Below are 22482 nucleotides of genomic sequence, written 5' to 3'. Positions count from 1 at the left end.
TTTGTCTTTTTAGTGGACTAAAGTTAATTTAAATTTTAGATACCCGTAAGTATGTTCTAAGTGTAATATTAAACATTATGCAATAGAGGAATTTATCATAATTACAAAATGACATTTAGTATTTTGGATAGAAATACACCATCTTAGTGTCAGACTAGACAGAAAGGTTTACCATAAGTAGTCACCACATTTGAAATATAGTTGACACCTTCTCTTCCCTTTCCCTAACTCATAGCCAACACTTAGTACATTCTTCATCGCTATAATTTTGTTAAAGAGTCTTATATAAAAGAAGCATATAGTTGTCACACTCCTGAACATTTATCCTAGAGAAATAAAATACTGTGTTCACTCACAAAGCTACACATGAATGTTCATAGCAGCTATTTGCAATAGCCCAAGACTGGAAATGATCCAAATATCCTTCAAAGGGTGAATGGATAACCAAACTGTTGTACCTACATACAGTGAAATACTACTAAGCAATAAAATGTAAAGAACTTTTGACATACCAAACAACTGGATGGATCCCAAGGATATCATGCTGAGCAAGCTAATCTCAAAAGGTTACATATGTTTTCAATAGATAGTAAGTTCTGTGTTTTATTTTTGAAATGTTAGAACAGACCTAAACTAAAGATGTGGTCTTTGTAGAGAATTTTGAACCAGCACAGTTTAAAAGTAAGTGGCTTTAATCTCCTAAGTATACTGCATCAATGTAAAAATAAGTATCAAGCTGTTACAATGAAAGGTGAAGTAAATGTGACAAAGTTCAAATAAAGTTTGGTGAATCTTACTGATTCTTTGTTTCATATATAAAAGACACCATGTGGGACAGCAGGTGTGGCTCAAAGGAGTAGGGCACTGGCCCCATATGCCAGAGGTGGCGGGTTCAAACCCAGCCCCGGCCAAAAACTTCAAAAAAAAAAAAAAAAAAGAAAAAAGACACCGTGGGGCTTGAAAATATTGAAAGAGGAAAGGAAAGGAAAAAACATATGAGAACAGTAGTGTTTTGAGATTTTATATTATATATAAATTTTTATTTTATAGCAATTAAATTTAATTGTAAAGCTAATTAGAATTTAATTCATTTTTTCTCTTTTTCTTAATAAATTTTACCTGTTTTATCATAAGGGAAAAAAGTAGGTGGGAAAGAGTAGGAAAAAAAACGTACCTATAGTTTTCTACATTAAATAGGGATATCCAACCTTTTTTTTTTCTGCCCCACATTGGAGGAAGAGTTTTCTTGGGCCACTCCACACACTAAATACAGAAACATTAATGAAAGCTGATGAGCAAAAACACTCAAGAAAGATCTATGCATACTTTTTGTGACATTTGATACTGTAATTAATCAAAACAGTCTTCAAATAATTTATGTGAAGCCCACTAGCCACAGGTTGGACACTGTGGAATACTAAGGTTCATTGGGTGAATAATGATATCAAGTTGTTTTATATTTAGTCTTATCATTTGAATTCTGCATTTTATAGCTTTTAGAGGCTTAAAGTGTCTGAGGAAGGAAAAGTAGGTAAATGTTAATTTATAAGCAAGGGACACAAGGAATGTAAACAGAAGAAAATGTGATTTATAATTTTTTTATAATTCAATCTGTTTTCCTTACAATGGCATAAACATTTAAAGAAAGTAATCAATAGTAAATACTAGATAATTTATATTTTTGTTATTATAACCTAGTTCAAGGTTTTGTAAAGAGCAACTTATGAATTTATCCTATGAGTATTCCTGTAAGATTGATTGAAGTATAACCATTTACAGCAAGTATTTTAAAACTTTCTTCATTTCATTGTTTCCTTGAATTTATTTTCCTTTTATTCCTTTTGTCTTTCTTTTTTCTTCTATTCCTAACATATTTGTATCTTTCTTCCCTTTTATACTTCTCATCTCTTTCTTCCATTTTGAATATTGTACATATAAGTCAAAAGTGCCAGACTGATTGCTATTTGTCATTGATGCCAGTAGGCTGTGTGTGGGTTGCAGTGATTTAGGAATTTCTCAACTAGATAGGGTCCTCCCCAGCATTCTGTGTTTTTCTCAGAGTACTTCAGCAGTACCTTTTATTTCACTTGTCCACTTCAAAAATCTTCCAGACCTATGAAATGAATCTAATGTTTAGCAGGCTACACTGGAATGGCAGTGTCCTGTAGAAAGGCTCCCGTTATAACTGTACTTTGAGTCTGATTGGCCTCATACTGAAAGTATGATTGTATAGCAAAACAACAGTAGAATTAATGGATAACCCCAAATATCTGCATATTTGCTAAAATTTTATTTATGTTTTCCTTAATACTTACTTTTCCCCTGAATATCTATCCCTCCCATAGTCCATACAAAATGTATATAACATGAATTGCTAGTTTAGAAAACAATATTCATTATAATATTTCATTAAAAACATAATTGATTTGAACTGTCAGTGGTTGCCATAATGTGTTTTCTGAGGGACATAATTTAACTTCTATAAAGAGAGGAATGAAAAAAATATGTAGAGTGGTCAAAATGTAGTTACATGATACTTGAGCTGGGTATGTAAGAGAAAAATGTGTACATAAGAAAATAATTCTATGATAGCTCAGGCTTGTAAACCCAGCACTCTGTGAGGCTAAAGTGGAATGATTGCTTGAGCTCAGGAGTTTGAAAGCAGTCTGAGCAAGAGTGAGACTCCATCTTTACTTTAAAAAAAAAAAAATATATATATATATATACACACTCAAGATGGATCAAAAATTTAAGTCTAAGAATGAAACAATTAGAATCCTAGAAAAGTGCTCGCTTCGGCAGCACATATACTAAAATTGGAACGATACAGAGAAGATTAACATGGCCCCTGCACAAGGATGACACACAAATTCGTGAAGCGTTCCATATTTAAAAAAAAAAAAAAAAAGAATCCTAGAAGAAAGTGTGGGAAAAACAACTCTCTTTCTTTCTTTCCTTTTTTTTTTTTTTTCTGAGACAGAGTCTTATTTTGTTGCCCTCAGCAGAGTGGCATGGTGTCATAACTCACAGCACCCTCAAACTCTTGGGGCCAAGCAATCCTCTGGCCTCAGCCTCCCAAGAAGCTGGGACTATAAGCACCTGCCACAATGCCTGGCCATTTTTAGAGAAGGGGTCTCACTCTTGCTCAGGCAGTCCACCCACCATGGTCTCCCAGAGTGCTAAGATTACGAGCATGAGCCACTAGACCTGGACCGGAAAAACTCTTAGTAATGTCAGCCTGGCAAAAGATTTTATGAGGAAAAGTTCACTGAAATTTGCAACAACAATAAAAATAAAGAAATGGGAGTTAAACTGAAAAACTTCTGTACACCTAAGGACACAACAATTAAAACAAATGAACAACCTTAAAAATAAGAAAAGATATTTGCATGTTACTAATCTAACAAAGGGCTGATACCCAGAATCTACTAAGAACTCAATCAACAACAACAGCGATGTATGATAGAGTTCCATTTGTTCTGCATCCTCACCAATTCTTGATATTGTCAGCATTTTATTTTAGTTATTCTAATAGAAATGGTATCTCATCATTTTTATTTGTATTATTCTAATAATTACCGACAGTGAGTATCTTTTTGTGTTTATTTCTTTGGAGAAGTGTCTCCTCAGATATTTTGTCCTTTTTCAGAAATAACATTCTTTGTTCTCTTATGTATTTATTTTTAAACCATAGCTGTGCACATTAATGCATTTATGGGGTATAATGTGCTGGTTTTATATACAATCTGAAATACTTACAACAAACTGGTTAACATAGCCTTCACCGTACTTTCTTAATGTGTTGACATTTATACTCTACACTTAGTAGATTTCACATGTATCCTTGTAAATTCACCATAGGTGTGGTCCAACCAAATACCCTCCTTCCACCCAACCTCCCCACTCCTCTCCACCTCCTCTTCCCCATTCATCTTGGGCTGTAGTTTTGATATGGAAGTGTGGATAATTATATATTGGTTTCATAGTAGAACTGAGTACTTTGGATACTTTTTCTTCCATTCTTGAGATACTTTATTAATAAGAATATGTTCCAGCTCCATCCATGTAAACATAAAAGAGGTAAAGTCTCCATCTTTTCTAAGGTTGCATAATATCCTATGGTGTACATATACCACAATTTATTAATCCATTCTGGCACTATTTGTTGAAAATATTGTCCTGCAATCATGGAATTGCTTTTGTACCTTTGTCAGAAATAAATTTGACAACATACAGACAGTTTCATCATAATGTGACACATATGATCTTAACCACTGCATTGTACACTGAAGATGGCTAACTGGAGCCAGCCTCCTACAGAAGCTCCCATCCAGAGGGAAGGATAATGTCCAGAAATTACCCAATTAAGCTGAAAACTAGGAGCCAAGCTGAGAGAGAATAGTGATAGCTACAGGTCACCTCTGGTGAGGCAAGCTGCAACTCCAAGAAAGCAAACTTCAGGTACAAAATTCATCCTAAAGGAAAAGTGTTCATCCCCTCCCCCAAGAAAGTTGTGTTTTGTTTTTTTTTCTTTTTCTCTTCATTTGCTCCTGTAGGTTTTCTACAGGTGAGTGGTGAACTGAGGACCTCTAGTCTCACCTCACAGGTGAGAGCTGTAGGAAATGGGGTCTACTTCCCCAGAGGGACCCTGTTGAGACACTGAGCACACTCTTGTCAGGCAGAAAAATTGAACTAATGTTTTCCCTGGCATTCTGAAATTCCAGTCCACCCTTCCCCACTTGCCTGATGAACTAGAAGCCTAACCCCTGCAGAAAATGCAGAAGGAGGCTCATAAGCAGCACCCCCCACCCCCTGCTGTTCCAAGCGTCCCACCCACCTGGCCAAAGCCTGCAAGAACGGGGCATCTTGCAACCTGCCCCCAGTGCCCACCCTGCCTCTGCCCTGAACCCCCACCTAGCCAGAGTCATGAGCCGAATGCTGTCCTTGCCAAAGTCACCAGGAGCAAGGCATTGCTAGAACTATGTGCAGCTTCCCCCACCTTAATGCTGGATCCATGTGCCCCGTGTTCCTGGAGCTGCTCCTACAGCCAGAACTCCCTGGCTCGGGCAGTGGCCTGGGAGCTGCGTAGGGTCACTTCCCACAGAGATATAGTAACAACAGAGCGATCCTGCCAGGGTCTATTCTTGGAGAGACAACTCCCCAACTCTGAGGACAACCAGAGGAAAACAGAACTCGCTCTATAGGTAACCGGTGATGCAGAGAAGCAGGGGCAAAGGCACGGGGGCTGAGGGACAAGAACGTTTGCTGACTTCTTATCCTCAGGATTACACTGAGTCCAAGTGGAACACTTGCCAGTGGCTATTGAGTACCTGAAGCCGGTAGAACTCAGCTCCCCCATCAGGCTGGTAGCAGAGGGTAGTGGCTGGGCCACAGGGGAATTGACCTTCCTTTGACTTTGATAGGGGCAAAGCCCTGGCACATCTGCTTATTGGAGGGAGCAGGACCTCAGCCCAGTGGGGTCACCAGTGACTGGGCATGAAAGAGGAGCAAATTGGAGAAAGAGACTCAGCCCCCCAGTCCAACTCTGCTACTGGGCAGGCCTTTCTGACGCCACAGAACACCAGAGCAAGCCAAATTTGATCAGCCAGTATACCCCCACCATCTAGTTGCTGGATACCTTTCGAACTCTCCCACTTGAGAGTTCATACTGACTGGGTCAATTGGTTTGGAAACTCTATCCTGGGCCAATCACCTAAGGAAACTCTCAGGTGGTACCCTGGTTGTGTGGTAATGTCAAGGGTTGATTTTCCTCTTCTAGTTGTTGTCCATGGGGATGGTTTTTCTTAGTTGCTTGTATTTCTCCACAGCTAAGACTTCACCAGAGTCACTGATCCACTAGGTTAGGACAAGAACCAGCTGAATACAAGACAGAGCCACCTAACCCCACCACCCCAAGCAGGTTTCCTCAGCCTTAGACTGTAATTCTGTACAGTTCCTTTGCAAAGCTATAGGGGGAAAAGTTGCAGTTATAAGTCCCTGATCCTTGACAAAGGGCTGGTTAACCACAACTCCAGGAACTCCCAATTTAATTTCACCTTACCTGCCCATCTAGCCAATGGTGAAAAACAATAATGAGGTAGAATCAGTGAAAAAACTCTGGCACCATGAATAATCACAGTAGATCAATTCCCCCAAGGAATGATATGGAAGACACAGCACGAGACCCCATTCATAAACAAAAGGCTGAGATTTCAGAAATTGAGTTCAGAATTTGGATAGCAAATAAGATCAACAGAATGGAGGTAAAGATGGATATACAATTTCAAGCACTAATTCAAAAGATGAATCAAGAATTCAACAAATTCAAAGACAAAATCACCAAAGATTTTGACACAGTGAGGCAAGAACTTGTAGCCCTCAAAGAGCTGAGAAATACAGTAGAATCCCTAAAGAACAGAATGGACCAGTCAGAAGAAAGGATCTCTGACATTGAAGACAAAGCTGTTGAATGCTCTCAAATGCTCAAAAAGGAAAAAGAAAAAAAAAAAGAACAAAAATGGATCATTCTCTCAGAGAGCTCTGGGATAATTCTAAGAGATTTAATAGTTGCCTTATAGGAATACTTGAAGGTGATGAGGTTGCTGCGAAGGATACAGATGCTTTACTTCATGAAATAATCAAAGAAAATTTTTTAGACATACCAAGAGATTCTGAAATTCAGATAGCAGTTTCAGAAAACCGCTGACATGACTCAACCTAAATAAAAATTCTCATAGACAAATTATCATTACCTTCACCAAAGTTAATATGAAGGAGAAGATTCTGCAAGCTGTAAGATGTAAGAAAACCATAAGCTACAAGGGGAATAACATTAGAATGACAGCAGATCTCTGCTGAAACCTTTCAAGCTAGAAGAGGGTGGTCATCGACCTTTAATCTCCTTAAACAAAATAATGTTCAACCCAGGATCCTGTATTTAGCTAAACTAAGTTTCATCTATGATGGAGAAATTAAATACTTTAATAATATTCGCATGATATACCATGGAATATTATGCAGCCTTAAAGAAAGATGGAGACTTTACCTCTTTCTTGATTACATGGATGGAGCTGGAACATACTCTTCTTAGCAAAGTATCTCAGGAATGGAAGAAAAAGTATCCAATGTACTCAGTCCTACTATGAAGCTAAATTATAGTTTTCACATGAAGGCTATAACACAACTATAGCACAAAACTATGAGGAAAGGGCCAAGGATGGGGAAGGGAGTGGGGAGGTTATCGTAGAGGAAGGGTAATGGGTGAGGCCACACCTATGGTGCATCTTAGAATGGGTACAGGCGAAACTTACTAAAGGCAGAATACAAATGTCTACATACAATAACTAAGAAAATGCCATGAAGGCTATGTTGAACAGTATGATGAGAATATTTCAGATTGTATATGAAAACAGCACATCGTACTCCTTGATTGCACTAATGTACACAGCTATGATTTAACAATAAAAAAAATAAAGAAAGAAATAAAAAAATAATGTTCACATGTTAAAGAAATTTGCCATAACTAAACCAACTCTTCAGGATATTCTCTGGCCTATCCTCCATAATGAACAACACAATCCTTCACCAATGAAGTAAACTTACTCAGAAACTTTTGATCAAATTCCAACTTCCTCAGTGGCGAAAGGATTAAAAACATCTACTGGACTTTCAAAAACCTGGACACCCAAAATACTATCTGGCTTATGAGTACTCTCAGTTAATGTGAATGGCTTAAATTGCTCTCTAAAAGGCACAGGTTGGCTGACTGGATACAAAAACTCAGGCCAAACATCTGCTGCATTCAAGAATCTCACCTTACCTTAAGAGATAAACATAGATTCAGGGTGAAGGGATGATCATCTCTTAATTCTGGCAAATGGAAATCAGAAATAAACAGGTGTTGCAATTTTATTTGCAGATATAATAGGCTTTAAACCAACAAAGGTAAGGAAGGATAAGGAGGGTCACTTCATGTTTGTTAAGGTCAACACTCAATATGATGAGATCTCGATTATTAACATTTATGCACCCAACCAGAATGTGACTCAATTTATAAGAGAGTCTAACATACATGAGCAACTTGATTTCCTCCAGCACCATAATTGTTGAATATTTTAACACTCCTTTGGAAGGGTTGCATAGATCATCCAAAAAGAAGCTAAGCAAATAAATTTTAGACTTAAACTTAACCATTCAACATTTGCATCTATCAGACATCTACAGAACATTTCATCCTAACAAAACTGAATATACATTATTCTCATCACCTCATGGATCATCCTCCAAAACTGATCACATCTTAGGTCACAAATCTAACCTCAGCAATTTTAAAAGAATAGAAATCATTCCTTGCATTTTCTTGGACCAACATGGAATAAAAGTTGAACTCAGTAACAACAGGAATCTGCACACACATTAAAAAACATGGAAAATAAATAACCTCATGATGAATGACAGCTGGGTCATAGATGAGATTAACACAGAAATTACCAAATTTTTGGAACAAAATCATAATGAAGACATGAACCATCAGAACCTCTGGGATACTGCAAAGACAGTCCTGAGAGGGAAATTTATAGCATTGCAAGCCTTCCTGAAGAAAATGGAAAGAGAGGGAGTCAACAACTTAATGGGAAATCTCAAGCAACTGGAAAAAGAAGAACATTCCAACCCTAAACCCAGCAGCAGAAAATAAATAACTAAAATTAGAGTAGAACTAAATTAAATTGAAAACAAAAGTATCTTACAACAGATCAACCAATGAAAGAGTTGGTTTTTTGAAAAGGTCAATACAATAGATAAAACTTTGGCTAACCTAACGAGAAGTAGAAAAGTAAAATCTCTAATTTCATCAATCAGAAATGATAAAGGCCAAATAACAACAGACTCCTCAAAAATTCAACAAATCCTTAACAAATATTTTACAAAACTCTATTCTCAGAAGTATGAAAATCTGAAGGAAATAGATAATACTTGGAAACATACCACCCTCCTAGACTTAGCCAGAAAGAAGTGGAATTGTTGAACAAGCCTATAACAAGGTCTGAAATAGCATCAATTATAAGAAATCTCCCCCAAAAGAAAAGCCTGGGACCAGATGGTTTCACAACAGAATTCTATCAAACCTTTAAAGAGGAACTAGTACCTATATTACTTAACCTTTTCCAAAACATAGAGAAAGGAGGAATATATCCGAACACATTCTGTACAGCAAATATCACCCTGATCTCCAAACCAGGAAAAGACCCAACAAGAAAATAAAATTATAGACCAATATCTCTAATGAATATTGATGAAAAAATATTCAATAAGATCCTAGCAAACATAATCCAACAATACATCAAACAAATTATACATCACAACCAGGAGAGTTTCATCCCAGGGTCCCAAGGATATTTCAATATACGTAAATCTACAAATATAATACGTCACAAACAAATTAAAAAACAAAGACCATATGATTCCCTCAATTGATGCAGAAAAAGTTTTTAACAATATCCAGCATCCTTCCTTGATCAGAACACTTAAGAACATAGGTATAGAAGGAACATTTCTTAAACTGATAGAAGCCATCTACAGTAAACCCACAACCAATATCATATTGAATGGAGTAAAATTGAAATCATTTCCACTCAGGTCAGGAACCAGGAAAAGAGGCCCACTGTCTCCACTGCTTTTTAACATTGTAACGGAAGTCTTAGCCACCACAGTCAAGCAAGAGAAGGCAAACAAGGGGATCCAAATAGGACCAGAGGAGATCAAACTGTCACTCTTCACAGATGATATGAATATATATCTGGAAAGCTCCAGGAATCAACTACAAAACTCCTAGAAGTGATCAAGGAACATAGCAATGTTTCAGGATACAAAATTAACACTAACAAATCTGTAGCCTTTGTATATACCAACAATAGTCAAGGGAAAAAAAAAAAAAACAATCAAGGACTCTATTCCCTTTACAATAGTGTCAAAGAAGATGAAATATCTGGGTGTGTATCTAACTAAGGATGTGAAAGATCTCTATAAAGAGAACTATTAAACTCTAAGAAAAGAAATAGCTGAAGATGTTAACAAATGAAAAAATATACCATGTTCATGGCCAAGGAGAATGAACATTGTTAAAATGTCTATACTACCCAAAGCAATCTATAGATTTAATGCGATCCTTATTGAAGCACCTCTGTCATACTTTAAAGACCTGGACAAATTAGTATTTTGTTTTATATGGAAACAGAAAAAACCTCGAATAGCCATGACATTACTCAGAAATAAAAACAAATCGGGAGTTATTATGCTTCCAGACTTCAGACTATGCTATAAATCGATAGTGATCAAAACAGCAAGGCACTGGCACAAAAAATGGAAAGGTTGATGTATGGAACAGAATTGAAGACCAAGAGCTACATCCAGACATTTGTCATTATTTGATTTTTGATAAGCCTATTAAAAATATAAATTGGGGGTGGCGCCTGTGGCTCAGTGAGCAGGGCGCCGGCCCCATATACTGAGGATGGCAGGTTCAAGCCCGGCCCCGGCCAAACTGCAACAAAAAAATAGCCGGGCGTTGCGGCGGGCGCCTGTAGTCCCAGCTACTCGGGATGCTGAGGCAGGAGAATCGCCTAGGCCCAGGAGTTGGAGGTTGCTGTGAGCTGTGTGACGCCACGGCACTCTACCAAAGGCGATAAAGTGAAACTCTGTCTCCACAAAAAAAAAAAAAAAAAAAAAATATATATATATATATATATATATATATTAGGGGAAATACTCCTTATTCAAAAAATGGTGCTGGGTGAATTGTCTGGTGACCTGTAGAAGACTGAAACTGGACCCACACCCTTCTCCTCTAACAAAAATTGACTCTCACTGGTTAAACGACTTAAACTTAAGACATGAAACTATAAAAATTCTTAAAGAGAGTGTATTCTTCTTAGCAAAGTATCTCAAGAATGGAAGAAAAAGTATCCAATGTACTCAGCCCTACTATGAAAGCTGAGGCTTTCACATGAAAGCTATAACCTAATTATAACCTAAGAATAGGGGGAAGTGGGCAAGGCAGGGGAGGGAGGGGGGAAGATGGGCAGAGGGAGGGTGATTGGTGGGATTACACCTGCAGTGCATCTTACAAGGGTATATGTGAAACTTAATGAATGTAGAATGTAAATATCTTAACACAATAACTAAGAAAATGCCAGGAAGTCTATGTTAACCAGTGTGACGAAAATGTGTCAAACAGTCTATAAAACCAGTGTATGGTGCCTCATGATCGCATTAATATACACAGCTATGATTTAATAAAAAAAAAAAAATCTTAGAGAGAGTGGAGGAGAAACGCTTGAAAACATTGGCCTGGGAGAATATTTTATGAGGAAGACACCCTGGGCAATTAAAGCAACATCAAAAATACTTTACTGGGATCTGATCAAATTAAAAATCTTCTGCACTGCTGAGAACACAATAAGTAAAGCAAATAGACAGCACTCAGAATGGGAGAGAATTTTTGCAAGTTATATTTCTGACAAAGGTCTAATAACCAGAATCCACAGAGAACTTAAACTTATTACTAAGAAAAAAACAAGTGATCCCGTTTCATTGTGGGCAAGAAACATGAACAGAAGTTTCTCCGAAGAAGACAGTGCATGGTCTACAGACACCTGAAAAAATGCTTATCATCTTGGGCAGCGCCTGTGGCTCAGTTGGTAAGGCGCCGGCCCCATATACCGAGGGTGATGGGTTCAAACCCAGCCCCAGCCAAACTGCAACCAAAAAATAGCCGGGAGTTGTGGCGGGCACTTGTAGTCCCAGCTACTTGGGAGGCTGAGGCAAGAGAACCGCTTAAGCCCAGGAGTTGGATGTTGCTGTGAGCTGTGTGAGGCCACGGCACTCTACCGAGGGCCATAAAGTAAGACTCTGTCTCTACAAAAAAAAAAAAAAAAAAAAATGCTCATCATCTTTAATCATCAGAGAAATGCAAACCAAAACTACTTGAGATACCATCTAACTCCAGTAAGAGTAGCCCATATCACAAAATCCCAAAACTACAGATATGGATGTGGATGTGAAGAAAAGGGAACACTTCTACACTGCTGGTGGGAATGCAAGCTAGTACGTTTCTTTTGGAAGGAAGTTTGGAGAACACTCAGGGATCTAAATGTAGACCTGCTGTTTCATCCTGCAATTCTTCTTCTAGTTCTATATCCAAAGGACCAAAAATCATTTGGCAATAAATATATTTGCACCGTATTCTTCATTGCAGCTCAATTTATAATGGTCAAGTTGTGGAAGAAGTCCAAGTGCCCATCAACCCATGAATGGATTAATTGTGGTATATGTATACCATGGGATACTATGCAGCATTAAAAAATGGGGACTTTACTTTTTTTATGTTTTCATAGATGGAGCTAGAAAATATTCTTCTTAGAAAAGTATCTCCAGAATGGATAAAAATATATCCAATGTATTCAATACTACTGTGAAACCAATTTATAATCACTCACACTTGCATATGAAGAATGAAACACAACTATAGCCTAGGATGATGGAGGGAAGGGGTGGGAGAGAGGAAGGGAGGTGGGAGGGTCAATAGAGGGAGGGTTAGTAGGGGGACCACACCTATGGAGCATATTGCAAGTACAAGTTGGATCTATCAGATGTAGAAAACAAATGTGTTAATGATGTAATTGGGTAAATGAGGTGAAGGCTATGTTGATTAGTAGGATGTAAGCACTCCAATTTGTACAAATAATCAACACATTGAATTCCATAATGGCATAAATGTATTCATGATCTATGTACAAATGACTGAATAAAAAAAAGAGTAAATATATAAATAAATAAATAAAGATGTGTAACACTAAAATGTTTAGTCAGTGAAACACTAAAAAAAGAAAACTAGTAAAAATAATTGCACTATTTTAAATGTTCTAAATTATAAATACATAAAGAGTATAATAAATATGGTAGCTTAACTTGAAAAAGACCTGAAGTTTGCTTGTTGAAGTAGGTGTCAGAAAAGTTGCAGTTTATATATTTATAATGTAGTGGTACAAGATAGATTTTCTGAAATTGGAAGGAAAGTTATTGCACTAGAGGTGAACAAGTGTGACTTCTAACAAACAATGAATTGAAGTAGCTGGTAGATCTTTGAGGTATGAAAATGTGCGTATCTTATGTATTTCTGCTTGACTAAGCTCACCTAGATGCAATTTTCTGTATTCACCTCATCTTTCTTGCAGACAAAAGCATTGATAAAGCAAAACGAAATTTGTGTTATGCTCAAATTGTTTGCTAATATATTGGGAAAAAATTATCAAAATAAGCATTATAGCATAACTAACCATGTATATAAGTCTATTATTGGACACTGTTCTGTTCTATTGATATATATATATATACATATATATATGTCTAGCCTTTCTCCAATACACTATTTTCATTATTCTAATTTTGTTGTTTAAGTTTTAAAGTCAAGTAGTGAAAGTCTTTCAGATTTTTTCCTCGTTTTTCAAAATTACTTGGTCTATTCTATTGTTTTCTTTTCCCTTTTATACAAATTTTAGAATCAGCTTCTTGATTTTTACAAAAGAAATCTTGCTGGGATTTTATTGAATTTTTATTGAATGTATGTATCTGTTTTGGGAGAATTGATAACAACATTGAATCTTCCAAGCTATGAACATAGTATATCCCTCCATTTATTTAGAACTACTTTGATTTCTTTCATCCTCACTTCCAGTTTTCAGCACATAGGTCTTGAATATATTAATTTTTGTATATTTACACTTGTGATTACATATTTGTAAATTTCAATTTCATGTGTTTTTTTGGTAATATTATAAGTGATACCTTTTAAATTTTATCTTCTAATTGTTCTACTTCCTACATAGAAGTAAGATGAATTTTTGTATATTGATACTTTTATCCCTTTGAAAGTTTTAACGTAAGCTTACCGAATCCAAAGAAAAATTTTCATTTTTAGTATTTAAGAAAGTATAAGTTACTATCTTTGCTTTATCTTAGTATATTTTATTTTTATTTATTTATTTATTTTTATTTTTTTTTTTGCTTAAACAATAAACATTTATTATTTACAATTCTGGAGGTTGGGAAGCCCAAGATCAAGGCACTGGTAGATTCAGAGTCTGGGAGGGCCCTTTTTCTGGTTCATAGACAGCTGTCTTCTTGCTGGGTCCACACATGGCAGAAAGAACCAAAGAGTTCTCTGAGTGTTATCCATTCATGGGACACTCATGACTTTATCACCACCTGAAGGCCCTACCTCAAAATACTATCATTGGTGATTAGGTTTCAACATATGATTTTTTGGCGGAACACAAACATCCAATCCACAGCAACTTGTTATTAGGACTAGGACCTAAAGTCAGAATAAAAGACTAGTTCGAGTCAATGTTGAGTTGCTTTAGAAGTGAATTAAGATGTATTAAATTTTAAAATTTAGATCAATATTACAACTTGATTTAATTGTTGTTCTATTAAAATTATTGCAACATATTCTAATGCAGAACTGAAATTACATATTTAGAGAATGAGATTCAACTGAGTAATATTTAAAAGCTCTTAAAGGGTAACATTTTTAAACACAGACTAGTTTCCATTATTGGTTTCACAGGGTTTTATCTTTTTTTTTTTTTTTTTGTAGAGACAGAGTCTCACTTTACCGCCTTCAGTAGAGTGCCATGATGTCACAGGACTCACAGCAACCTCTAGCTCTTGGGCTTCCGCGATTCTCCTGCCTCCGCCTCCCGAGCAGCTGGGATTACAGGCGCCTGCCACAACGCCCAGCTATTTTTTGGTTGCAGTTCAGCCAGGGCTGGGTTTGAACCCGCCACCCTCGGTATATGCGGCCGGCGCCCTACTTACTGAACCACAGGTGCCACCCCACAGGGTTTTATCTTATGTGTAATTGTATATTATCCATAAATATTTTTAATGTTTTATATATTATTTTGGATTTTTTTTTGTTTTTTCTATACAACTGAAGTTTTTTAGTTTTTTTTTTTTTTTTGTGTGTGTGTGTGTGTGTGTGAGACACTGTATAGATTTTGGACTCAGTAAGGAGTCAGTAGATCAAGAAAAGAAGGCCTACTCATTTTGTGGTACAGTAGAGTATATGGCTCCAGAAGTAGTAAATAGAAGAGGTCATTCTCAGAGTGCTGACTGGTGGTCATATGGTGTACTTATGGTAAGTAGCATTTTTTTCTTATAGTATATGCCAAAATATATTACTAATATTCCTATCTTAGGATTTTATGTTAATTTAAATTTTGAGATGAGTTGGATAAGAAAGGAGTTCTGATAATTCATGATTAACATTTAAATCTTGTGATTGGCTAGCTGCTATACAGTAAGAGTTAGGGTTTCAGTGTTCTGATTTCTTTTAAAATCACTAGAGAAAATAAAATGCAAGCCATGTTATGTAGAATATAGATATTCATGTTTGAAACTTAAAAAAAAGATCTGTCAGATTCTAGATTTCAGAATTCTGAGTTTAGCAATTATATGGTATTTTAATTATATATCATATAACTTAACATCTTACCATATAATGTTTTATAGTTTCAAGTCTTCCCTAGAAAGATTATAATCCCCTTCAACAGGGGAATCATGTCACACACTCCTTTTCATCTCCCGTAGTACCTAGCATAGTGATCATATAGTAGATGCTTAATGTACACTAATTTGGTATGAGACTAAGCATAGAATTTCTAGTAGTCAGTAGGATGATAGATGAATCAGATATAATTTTCTTTTGAAGTTTGATTCATTTTGCCCACTTGTCACTGAATGGCACACTGACACATCAGTATATTAAGTGCCTGTTATTAGCCTGGCATTTATGGAGGGCTGTGTGGTAGGTAGGAACTGATTCAAAGTACAATACTTGGTATTTTCCAAGACCCAAGAACACCTACCATCTTGTTGGAGAAACAATTGGAGTAGCTTAATAAACTGTCAATAAGTACTTTAGGAGTTCACAGAAGACATAATAGGTGTGTATACAAATTGATATAGGAAAACTGGAAAAGTCAGAACTTAAATTAAGCACTGAAGAATGTATAAAATTTACGGAGAGTATTTTGATCATATTAGCAAAGGGTTGGAAAACCAGTTTGACTGGATTAGTGGAGAATGAAGGTGGAGGAACTGAAGCAAAAAACCTATAAGCATTTGCATATAATTCTGTGGGTAGTGGGAAATTACTGTAGATTATTAAACAGGGTTGAAATTAGAGAAAATTTAAATTTTAGAAAGATTAGCCTTCCAGCATTTTATAAATGGTTTAGAAATAGAAGAAACTAGAAGCAGAAAGACCAAAAATGTCTCCTTACAAGACAATTAAAAGATTATAGAGTGAAAAAGAGGAAACTTTAAAGACATTTCAAAGGAAGAAGTGTTTATATTTAGTAGCAGATTAGCTACCATGGCAGCAGCATTTGAAGTCCCAGTGGCCTTTGAGGCAGAGGCGAGCAGTATGCAGGCCGAGCGTGTTGCCATGCAGGTCTCAGCGCCAGAGCCACTCCCTGGGCCCGTGCGGAGCCTACAGAGGGCTCACTGCGTCAGCGCCCACTGACCCGCACCGGGGACTTCGAGTCCTTGCTTCTTTCATGGCCGGTGCTGGAGGGGCTGCAGGCGGCCAGCTTCGAGAGACCCTCGCTAGTGCAGCTGAAGACCATTCCGCTGGGGCATTGTGGGCTTGATTTAATTGTTCAGGCTAAATCTGGCACTGGGAAAACCTGTGTATTCTCCACCATTGCTTTGGACTCTCTTGTTCTTGAAAACTTGAGTACCCCTATTTTGATTCTGGCTCCTACAAGAGAGATTGCTGTACAGATACATTCTGTTATTACAGCTATTGGAATCAAAGGGAAGGCTTTGAATGTCATATCTTCATTGGAGGGACCCCAATGTCACAAGACAAAACCAGAGTTAAAAAATGTCATATTGCTGTTGGACGTCCTTGCAGAATCAAACAACTTACAGAACTTGACTATTTTAACCTAGGCAGTACACATCTCTTTATTATTGATGAAGCAGATATGCCATTAGAAGAGGCAGCTTCCAGGAAAAAAATTAATTGGATTTGTTCTTCCTTTCTTGCCAGTAAACAGATGTTGTCGGTGTCAGCTACTTACCCTTAATTTTTGGCTAATGCTTTGATAAAGTACATGAGAGATCCCACTTTCATAAGACTGAGTTCCAGTGATTCAAGTCTGATAGGTTTGAAGCAGTATTACAAAATTGCCAATTCATATTCTTTGGCCCATAAGATTTTTGAAGAAAAGGCTCAGCATTTACAGGAACTTTTCAGCAGAATTCCATTTAGTCAAGCTTTAATATTTTCTAATTTGCACAGCAGAACACAAAATTTGGCTGATATCCCTTCCTAAAGGCTTTCCTGCTGAATGTATTTCAGGCAATATGAATTAGAATCAGCGTCTTGATGCTATGGCTAAACTGAAGCAGTTTCATTGCAGAGTCTTAATTTCCACAGATTTGACTTCCTGTGGGATTGATGCAGAGGTAAATCTGGTTGTAAATCTGGATGTACCATTGGACTTGGGAGACATACATGCACTGGATTGGCAGAGCTAGCCATTTTGGTACCTTGGGACTGATGGTGACCTACTGTTGCTGGGGAGAAGAAGAAAATGTAATGATGAAAGTTGCTCAGAAATGTAGTATCAATCTTCTCCCTTTACCAGAGCCTATTCATCTGGTCTGATGGAGGAATGTTTGGATTGGGATGTGGAGTTGAAAGCAGCTGTGCATACCTATGGCTTAGCAAATGTACCTACCCAGCCCCTAAAAAAGCAAATTCAAAAAATGAAGAGAGCCTTTCAGACTCAGAAAGCTCATGGTAACCACTTGGCTTCTTCTAGTAATACTTCTGTATCTGCACAATCAGTGAAATCAAAAAATAATACCAAACAAAAACTTCCTGTGAACAGCCACTCAGAGTGTGGAGTCATAGAAAAAGCAGTGTCTCCAAAAGAACTACAATCGGATGAGCAGTTGAAGAGTTCTGTTCAGGCCCCTGTTGAGAACTCTACCAACAGTCAGCACCAGGTCACAGATGCTTTACTAGTGTCACTTCCCAAAATTGCTTGTCTGTTATCCTTTAAAACCCATTAGCCATAATTGGTAGAGGATTATGAACACTATATTATAAAAGGGTTATAGAAACCTGTGGAAGTCATTAGGCACTATACAGGTCCTGGGGATCAGACTGTGAATCTCAAAATGGTTTTGTGAAAAATAGAGTTACTGGAGAGTCTAGATATTGGCAAGTAATAGCCAAACTGGAGACTCTGAGAGTGGCAGTGATTCTTACAGCTGGAGGACTTTATCCCAGAGAAAAGGAAATAAGTCATACTTGGAAGGCTCTTCAGATCCTTAGCTTAAAGATTCTGAGTCTGCTCCTGTGAATGGTTATGTCTCTTTAAAACAACCTCTAATGGAAATGACACCCCAAATCTAGAGGAATATCAGGAATCCTCTGAAATCCAGACAAAGGCAAGGCATAAAGAGGGGGTTAACCAGACAGCTAAGCAGAGCTGGAGAAACCTACCCAGGCGGTTTTCCTTTGAATTACAGACAGAACCCTAAGAAGATGGTTGGTGTGACTGTTACAGGGAAATACATCTAAGTTTTTCTGATACCTATCAGGATTATGAGAAGTACTGGAGAGCTTACTACAGGGTATGGCAAGAATGTTATGCTGCTGCATCTCAGTCATATTATTGGAATGTTCAGAGACATCTGAGTTGGATGGCGGCCTATCACATGAATACCATTTATCTATAGGAAATGATGCATGGTAACCAGTAATTATAGGATATACCTGAGTCTATCAGGAACTATCAAATGATAGTTTAACATTTGGATAGCCATCATCCTTGATCTGTAGTACAATGGCATATAGTGGCATTTTTGAGGAATATGAAAAGACTTGAGACTTCCCACTGGGATACTACTATTTTTCAGATTGTTATTATTTAGGCCGGGTTGTATTATATTTGTTTTTTCAAGAATTTTTTAAAAAATTTCATCAGACTCTTGAAAGAATTTTTGGGACATAGAACTAAAGATCCTAGGGTGCCATTTTCTATATGATATTCCCAAAATAAACATTTAAAATGACAACATATACCACTGTTTACTTAAAAGAAATAAAAAACAGTTGAAATTTGAAAAAAAATAAATTTAGTATCAGATTAAATGATACAGATAAAATAAAGGGGAAGATTAAGATACCAAAAATTTATGAACTTTAGGTGATTTAAAAAAAATGGCAGGTTAGTAGAAAAGAGATAGCTGGAAAGAAAAGCTGATTTTGGAAGCAGGGAAAGAATTTATTTTTAACATGTTGCACAGGTTACTATAGGTGACTAACTGCTAGATGGTTGATAAATAAGGAAGGGCAGTAGAGAGAGAATCAACATAATTTGGAGACCTTATTGCTATAAACTATGTATGCTCAACTTTTAGTTTCTTTGAGGGAAATTATTATTCCCACACAGTATCCTTCCCTTCTTCTTCCTCTCCCTGCCTCTCTCACCTTTACCCCTCTAGTCCCTGGTGATGAACCATTACTAAAAATTCTGGAACAGAAACTGGAGCTTGAGAAAGATTAAGCCTGTTGCAGCAGATTTTGGAGACATCAGGGTACAAGAGATAATTGAATGAATAAGCTAACTTAGCTTGTGAGTTCAGAGAACTGAGTAGAAGACTGAGGCCAAAACCATATTGAGTCTAAGTTTGTGATTTAAATAATAGAAATATGAAAACATGTCTTTAATGAGTTATTATGGTCTTTATTTTTATACCATCATTTAATGTTCTAATTATCTACATATTTTGAGACAGAGTCTTACTCTGTCACCCTGGCATCATAACTTACAGCAACCTCCAATTCTTGAGCTCAAGCGATCCTCTTGCCTCAGCCTCCCAAGTAGCTGGGACTGCAAGCACCCACCAGAATGCCTAGCTAGTTTTTCTAATTTTTAGTAGAGATGGGATCTCACTCTTGTGCAAACTGGTGTCAAACTCCTGAGCTCAAATGATCCATCTACCTCAACCTCCCAGAGTGCTAGGATTACGTGGACAGGTATTAGTCATCATGCCCAGCCATAATTATCTATACTTCGGTCATATCTCATTAGGGAAATGTTTTCCTTCTGCTGCATAAAACTGTCTTAATATTTTTCTTTTATAAAGATACTGGCACATGTGAGTGTGTTCTGCATCTTCTGCCTCTATTTCATTAGTTTCTGTTTGGAGGGGAGCAAGGAGAATGAGAATTGTTAAATCTTTCTTGAACATGTATGAATTTGAAAGAGCTTTGTGCTTCCTTTTCATTTATTATTAAACATTTGCTTTAAAAGGCACATCAGTGTTTTAAAAGAAAATGCCTTGTGTGCATTTTCAAATTACTTTGACTTTGAGCACTTAGCAAAATTAGAACATAAAAATATTGCTTGGTTTCATGTGCCAGGGTACCAGAAGTACATGTGTATGTCCTAAGGTGATGTGGTTTGCTAGAACCATTTTTGCCCACTATCATGTAGATCTTGCATGATTCGATGATCATCTAGTACAAGTCTCATTTTTCTCAAAAATAATTTTATTATATATTCTAAGTTATGCTAAATTGACTGTGAGATTTTCTTTTTGTTTGTTTTAGTTTGAAATGCTTACTGGCACTCTGCCATTTCAAGGTAAAGACAGAAATGAGACTATGAATATGATATTAAAGTAAGTGTAAATACTATATTTTTCTTTAAAAAAAATTCTTTGCTTTTTGTTCTGAGAAATGTATTTTATTGTTTTAATTCATCACAATTTTTTTTATACTTTTTCCCTTCTCCTATCATATAGGAAACATTATTTGCTATTGTTGGAAATTTTGCTAGATTTAAGTGAAATGTTTTAAAATCTTCTTTTCCAGAGCAAAACTTAGGATGCCTCAGTTTCTTAGTGGATTAGTGGAGAGGCACAAAGTCTTCTAAGGATGTTGTTCAAAAGGAATCCAGCAAATAGATTGCGTATTTATTTTCTTAACCTTTGTACTATACTTTTGGAAGGATAATTATATCTTTCTGTTTTCTATTCATTTATACCTGGAACTCTTCATTTTGTGTTTTCAGTCCTGAAACAGTAAGTTCTATTATGTCCATGATTTAAAAATAAATTTGGCCAGTTAATTAAAACTTCTGTTTAACATACATTATTATGTACATAACATGGATTAGCTATTTTGCAGTAATTCACAAAATTTTCACTTGTATAGGTAATCCTTTTAGGTATTTGAAGATAATTATTTTGTCTCAAAAAAGTAAATATTATATTTCTCAAACTACTTGTTTTTTAACCACTTTCTGGTAGTTTTTCCCTATTTATGCCCTGTGTTAAAATTTAAGTGTCACTTTATTCTTTTGTACTCTTAATTTGGCATATAAATATGAGGTCATAAGATAAATTACAAATAAAATCAAATGTACTTAAATTTTAACATTCTGTTGAACATCATTTTGATTTCACTTGGGAGACATGTTAGTATTTAATGATGCCATTTGTAGTTAAATACAAACATCAGGGTTTTTTAATCATAGAAATATGAAAAGATAAATTTATAAAATACCAGATAAGAAATCCTAGACTTTTCTTTTCAAGGAATCTGTGAAATGTGTATATTTTGTTTATAAAGAGCCTGACAACTAGTGATCAAGATTAAAGAAACCATACCAATAAAAAATTATTTCCATTTTTATAGGTTCAGAAGGAGTTGAGGAAATCAAAAGACATCTTTTTTTTAAAAGTATTGACTGGAATGTAAGTTGAATAGAACATTTGTTACTGATTAACCTTGTACGAATAAGAGCAAAAAACTGAAGAATAAATATGTGCATTGTTTTAAATTTAGATGTCAGTGAAATATTTATGTATTTCAGTGAATGAAAATTACTTTAAAGTAATTCTCTATTAATTTTTTCCTTACTATAGACCATGAGCTTTTCAAAAAGAAAATTTTGCCAGAAGAAAAGAGACTTTCATATCAAATGTACTCTATGCCTTTAAAAAATATAAATATTAGCAAGTTAGATTGTTAGACAAGACTAAAATTTTGCATTCTATCAAAGGAGCCCTAAGCAGTACATTTACTGTATAGTCTCATGTTAAGTACAATATTTTAGATGAAATATTTTTCTTGAAAACAGTCCATTGATTTGGATAACCTTGAGCATTACTGCTTCTGCATGACAACATTGTGGTATATTCTGTATGGTTATATTATAAACAATAATTCAAGTCATTTTTTGATACTTAAAATTGAGCATCATTATTTCTTACAAATGAAACTTATGGCATGACTGTTGTGTTTCTTGGCTTGATTAGATTTTGAATATTATCTCTCAAATTTTATAATTTATTAACAGGTATTTGAAGCCAGTTCAAATTTCTTTT

The 22482-nt window shown here is 36.1% G+C and overlaps 1 protein-coding gene, 1 non-coding gene and 1 pseudogene across 2 annotated transcripts in view; all 3 read left to right on the top strand.

Annotated features, from left to right (window-relative positions):
- Positions 1 to 22482, top strand: part of RPS6KA6 (ribosomal protein S6 kinase A6) — a 189577-nt gene that overhangs the window by 120090 nt on the left and 47005 nt on the right. The window contains 5 exon segments of the mRNA XM_053579038.1: positions 15057 to 15199; positions 20702 to 20772; positions 20966 to 20999; positions 21002 to 21062; positions 21791 to 21849. Of these exon segments, the coding sequence (XP_053435013.1) occupies positions 15057 to 15199; positions 20702 to 20772; positions 20966 to 20999; positions 21002 to 21062; positions 21791 to 21849 (368 nt within the window).
- On the top strand, positions 2787 to 2893 carry LOC128578651 (U6 spliceosomal RNA). Its single transcript, XR_008377790.1, has one exon. It is a non-coding gene; the product is annotated as a U6 spliceosomal RNA (small nuclear RNA).
- LOC128577464 (probable ATP-dependent RNA helicase DDX20) lies at positions 16439 to 18846 on the top strand (annotated as a pseudogene).

The sequence above is a fragment of the Nycticebus coucang genome, chromosome X (assembly GCF_027406575.1).
Source record: "Nycticebus coucang isolate mNycCou1 chromosome X, mNycCou1.pri, whole genome shotgun sequence".
Taxonomy (NCBI): domain Eukaryota; kingdom Metazoa; phylum Chordata; class Mammalia; order Primates; family Lorisidae; genus Nycticebus; species Nycticebus coucang.
The sequence above is the reverse complement of the archived record's forward strand: the minus strand, read 5'-3'. Positions and strand labels throughout refer to the sequence as shown.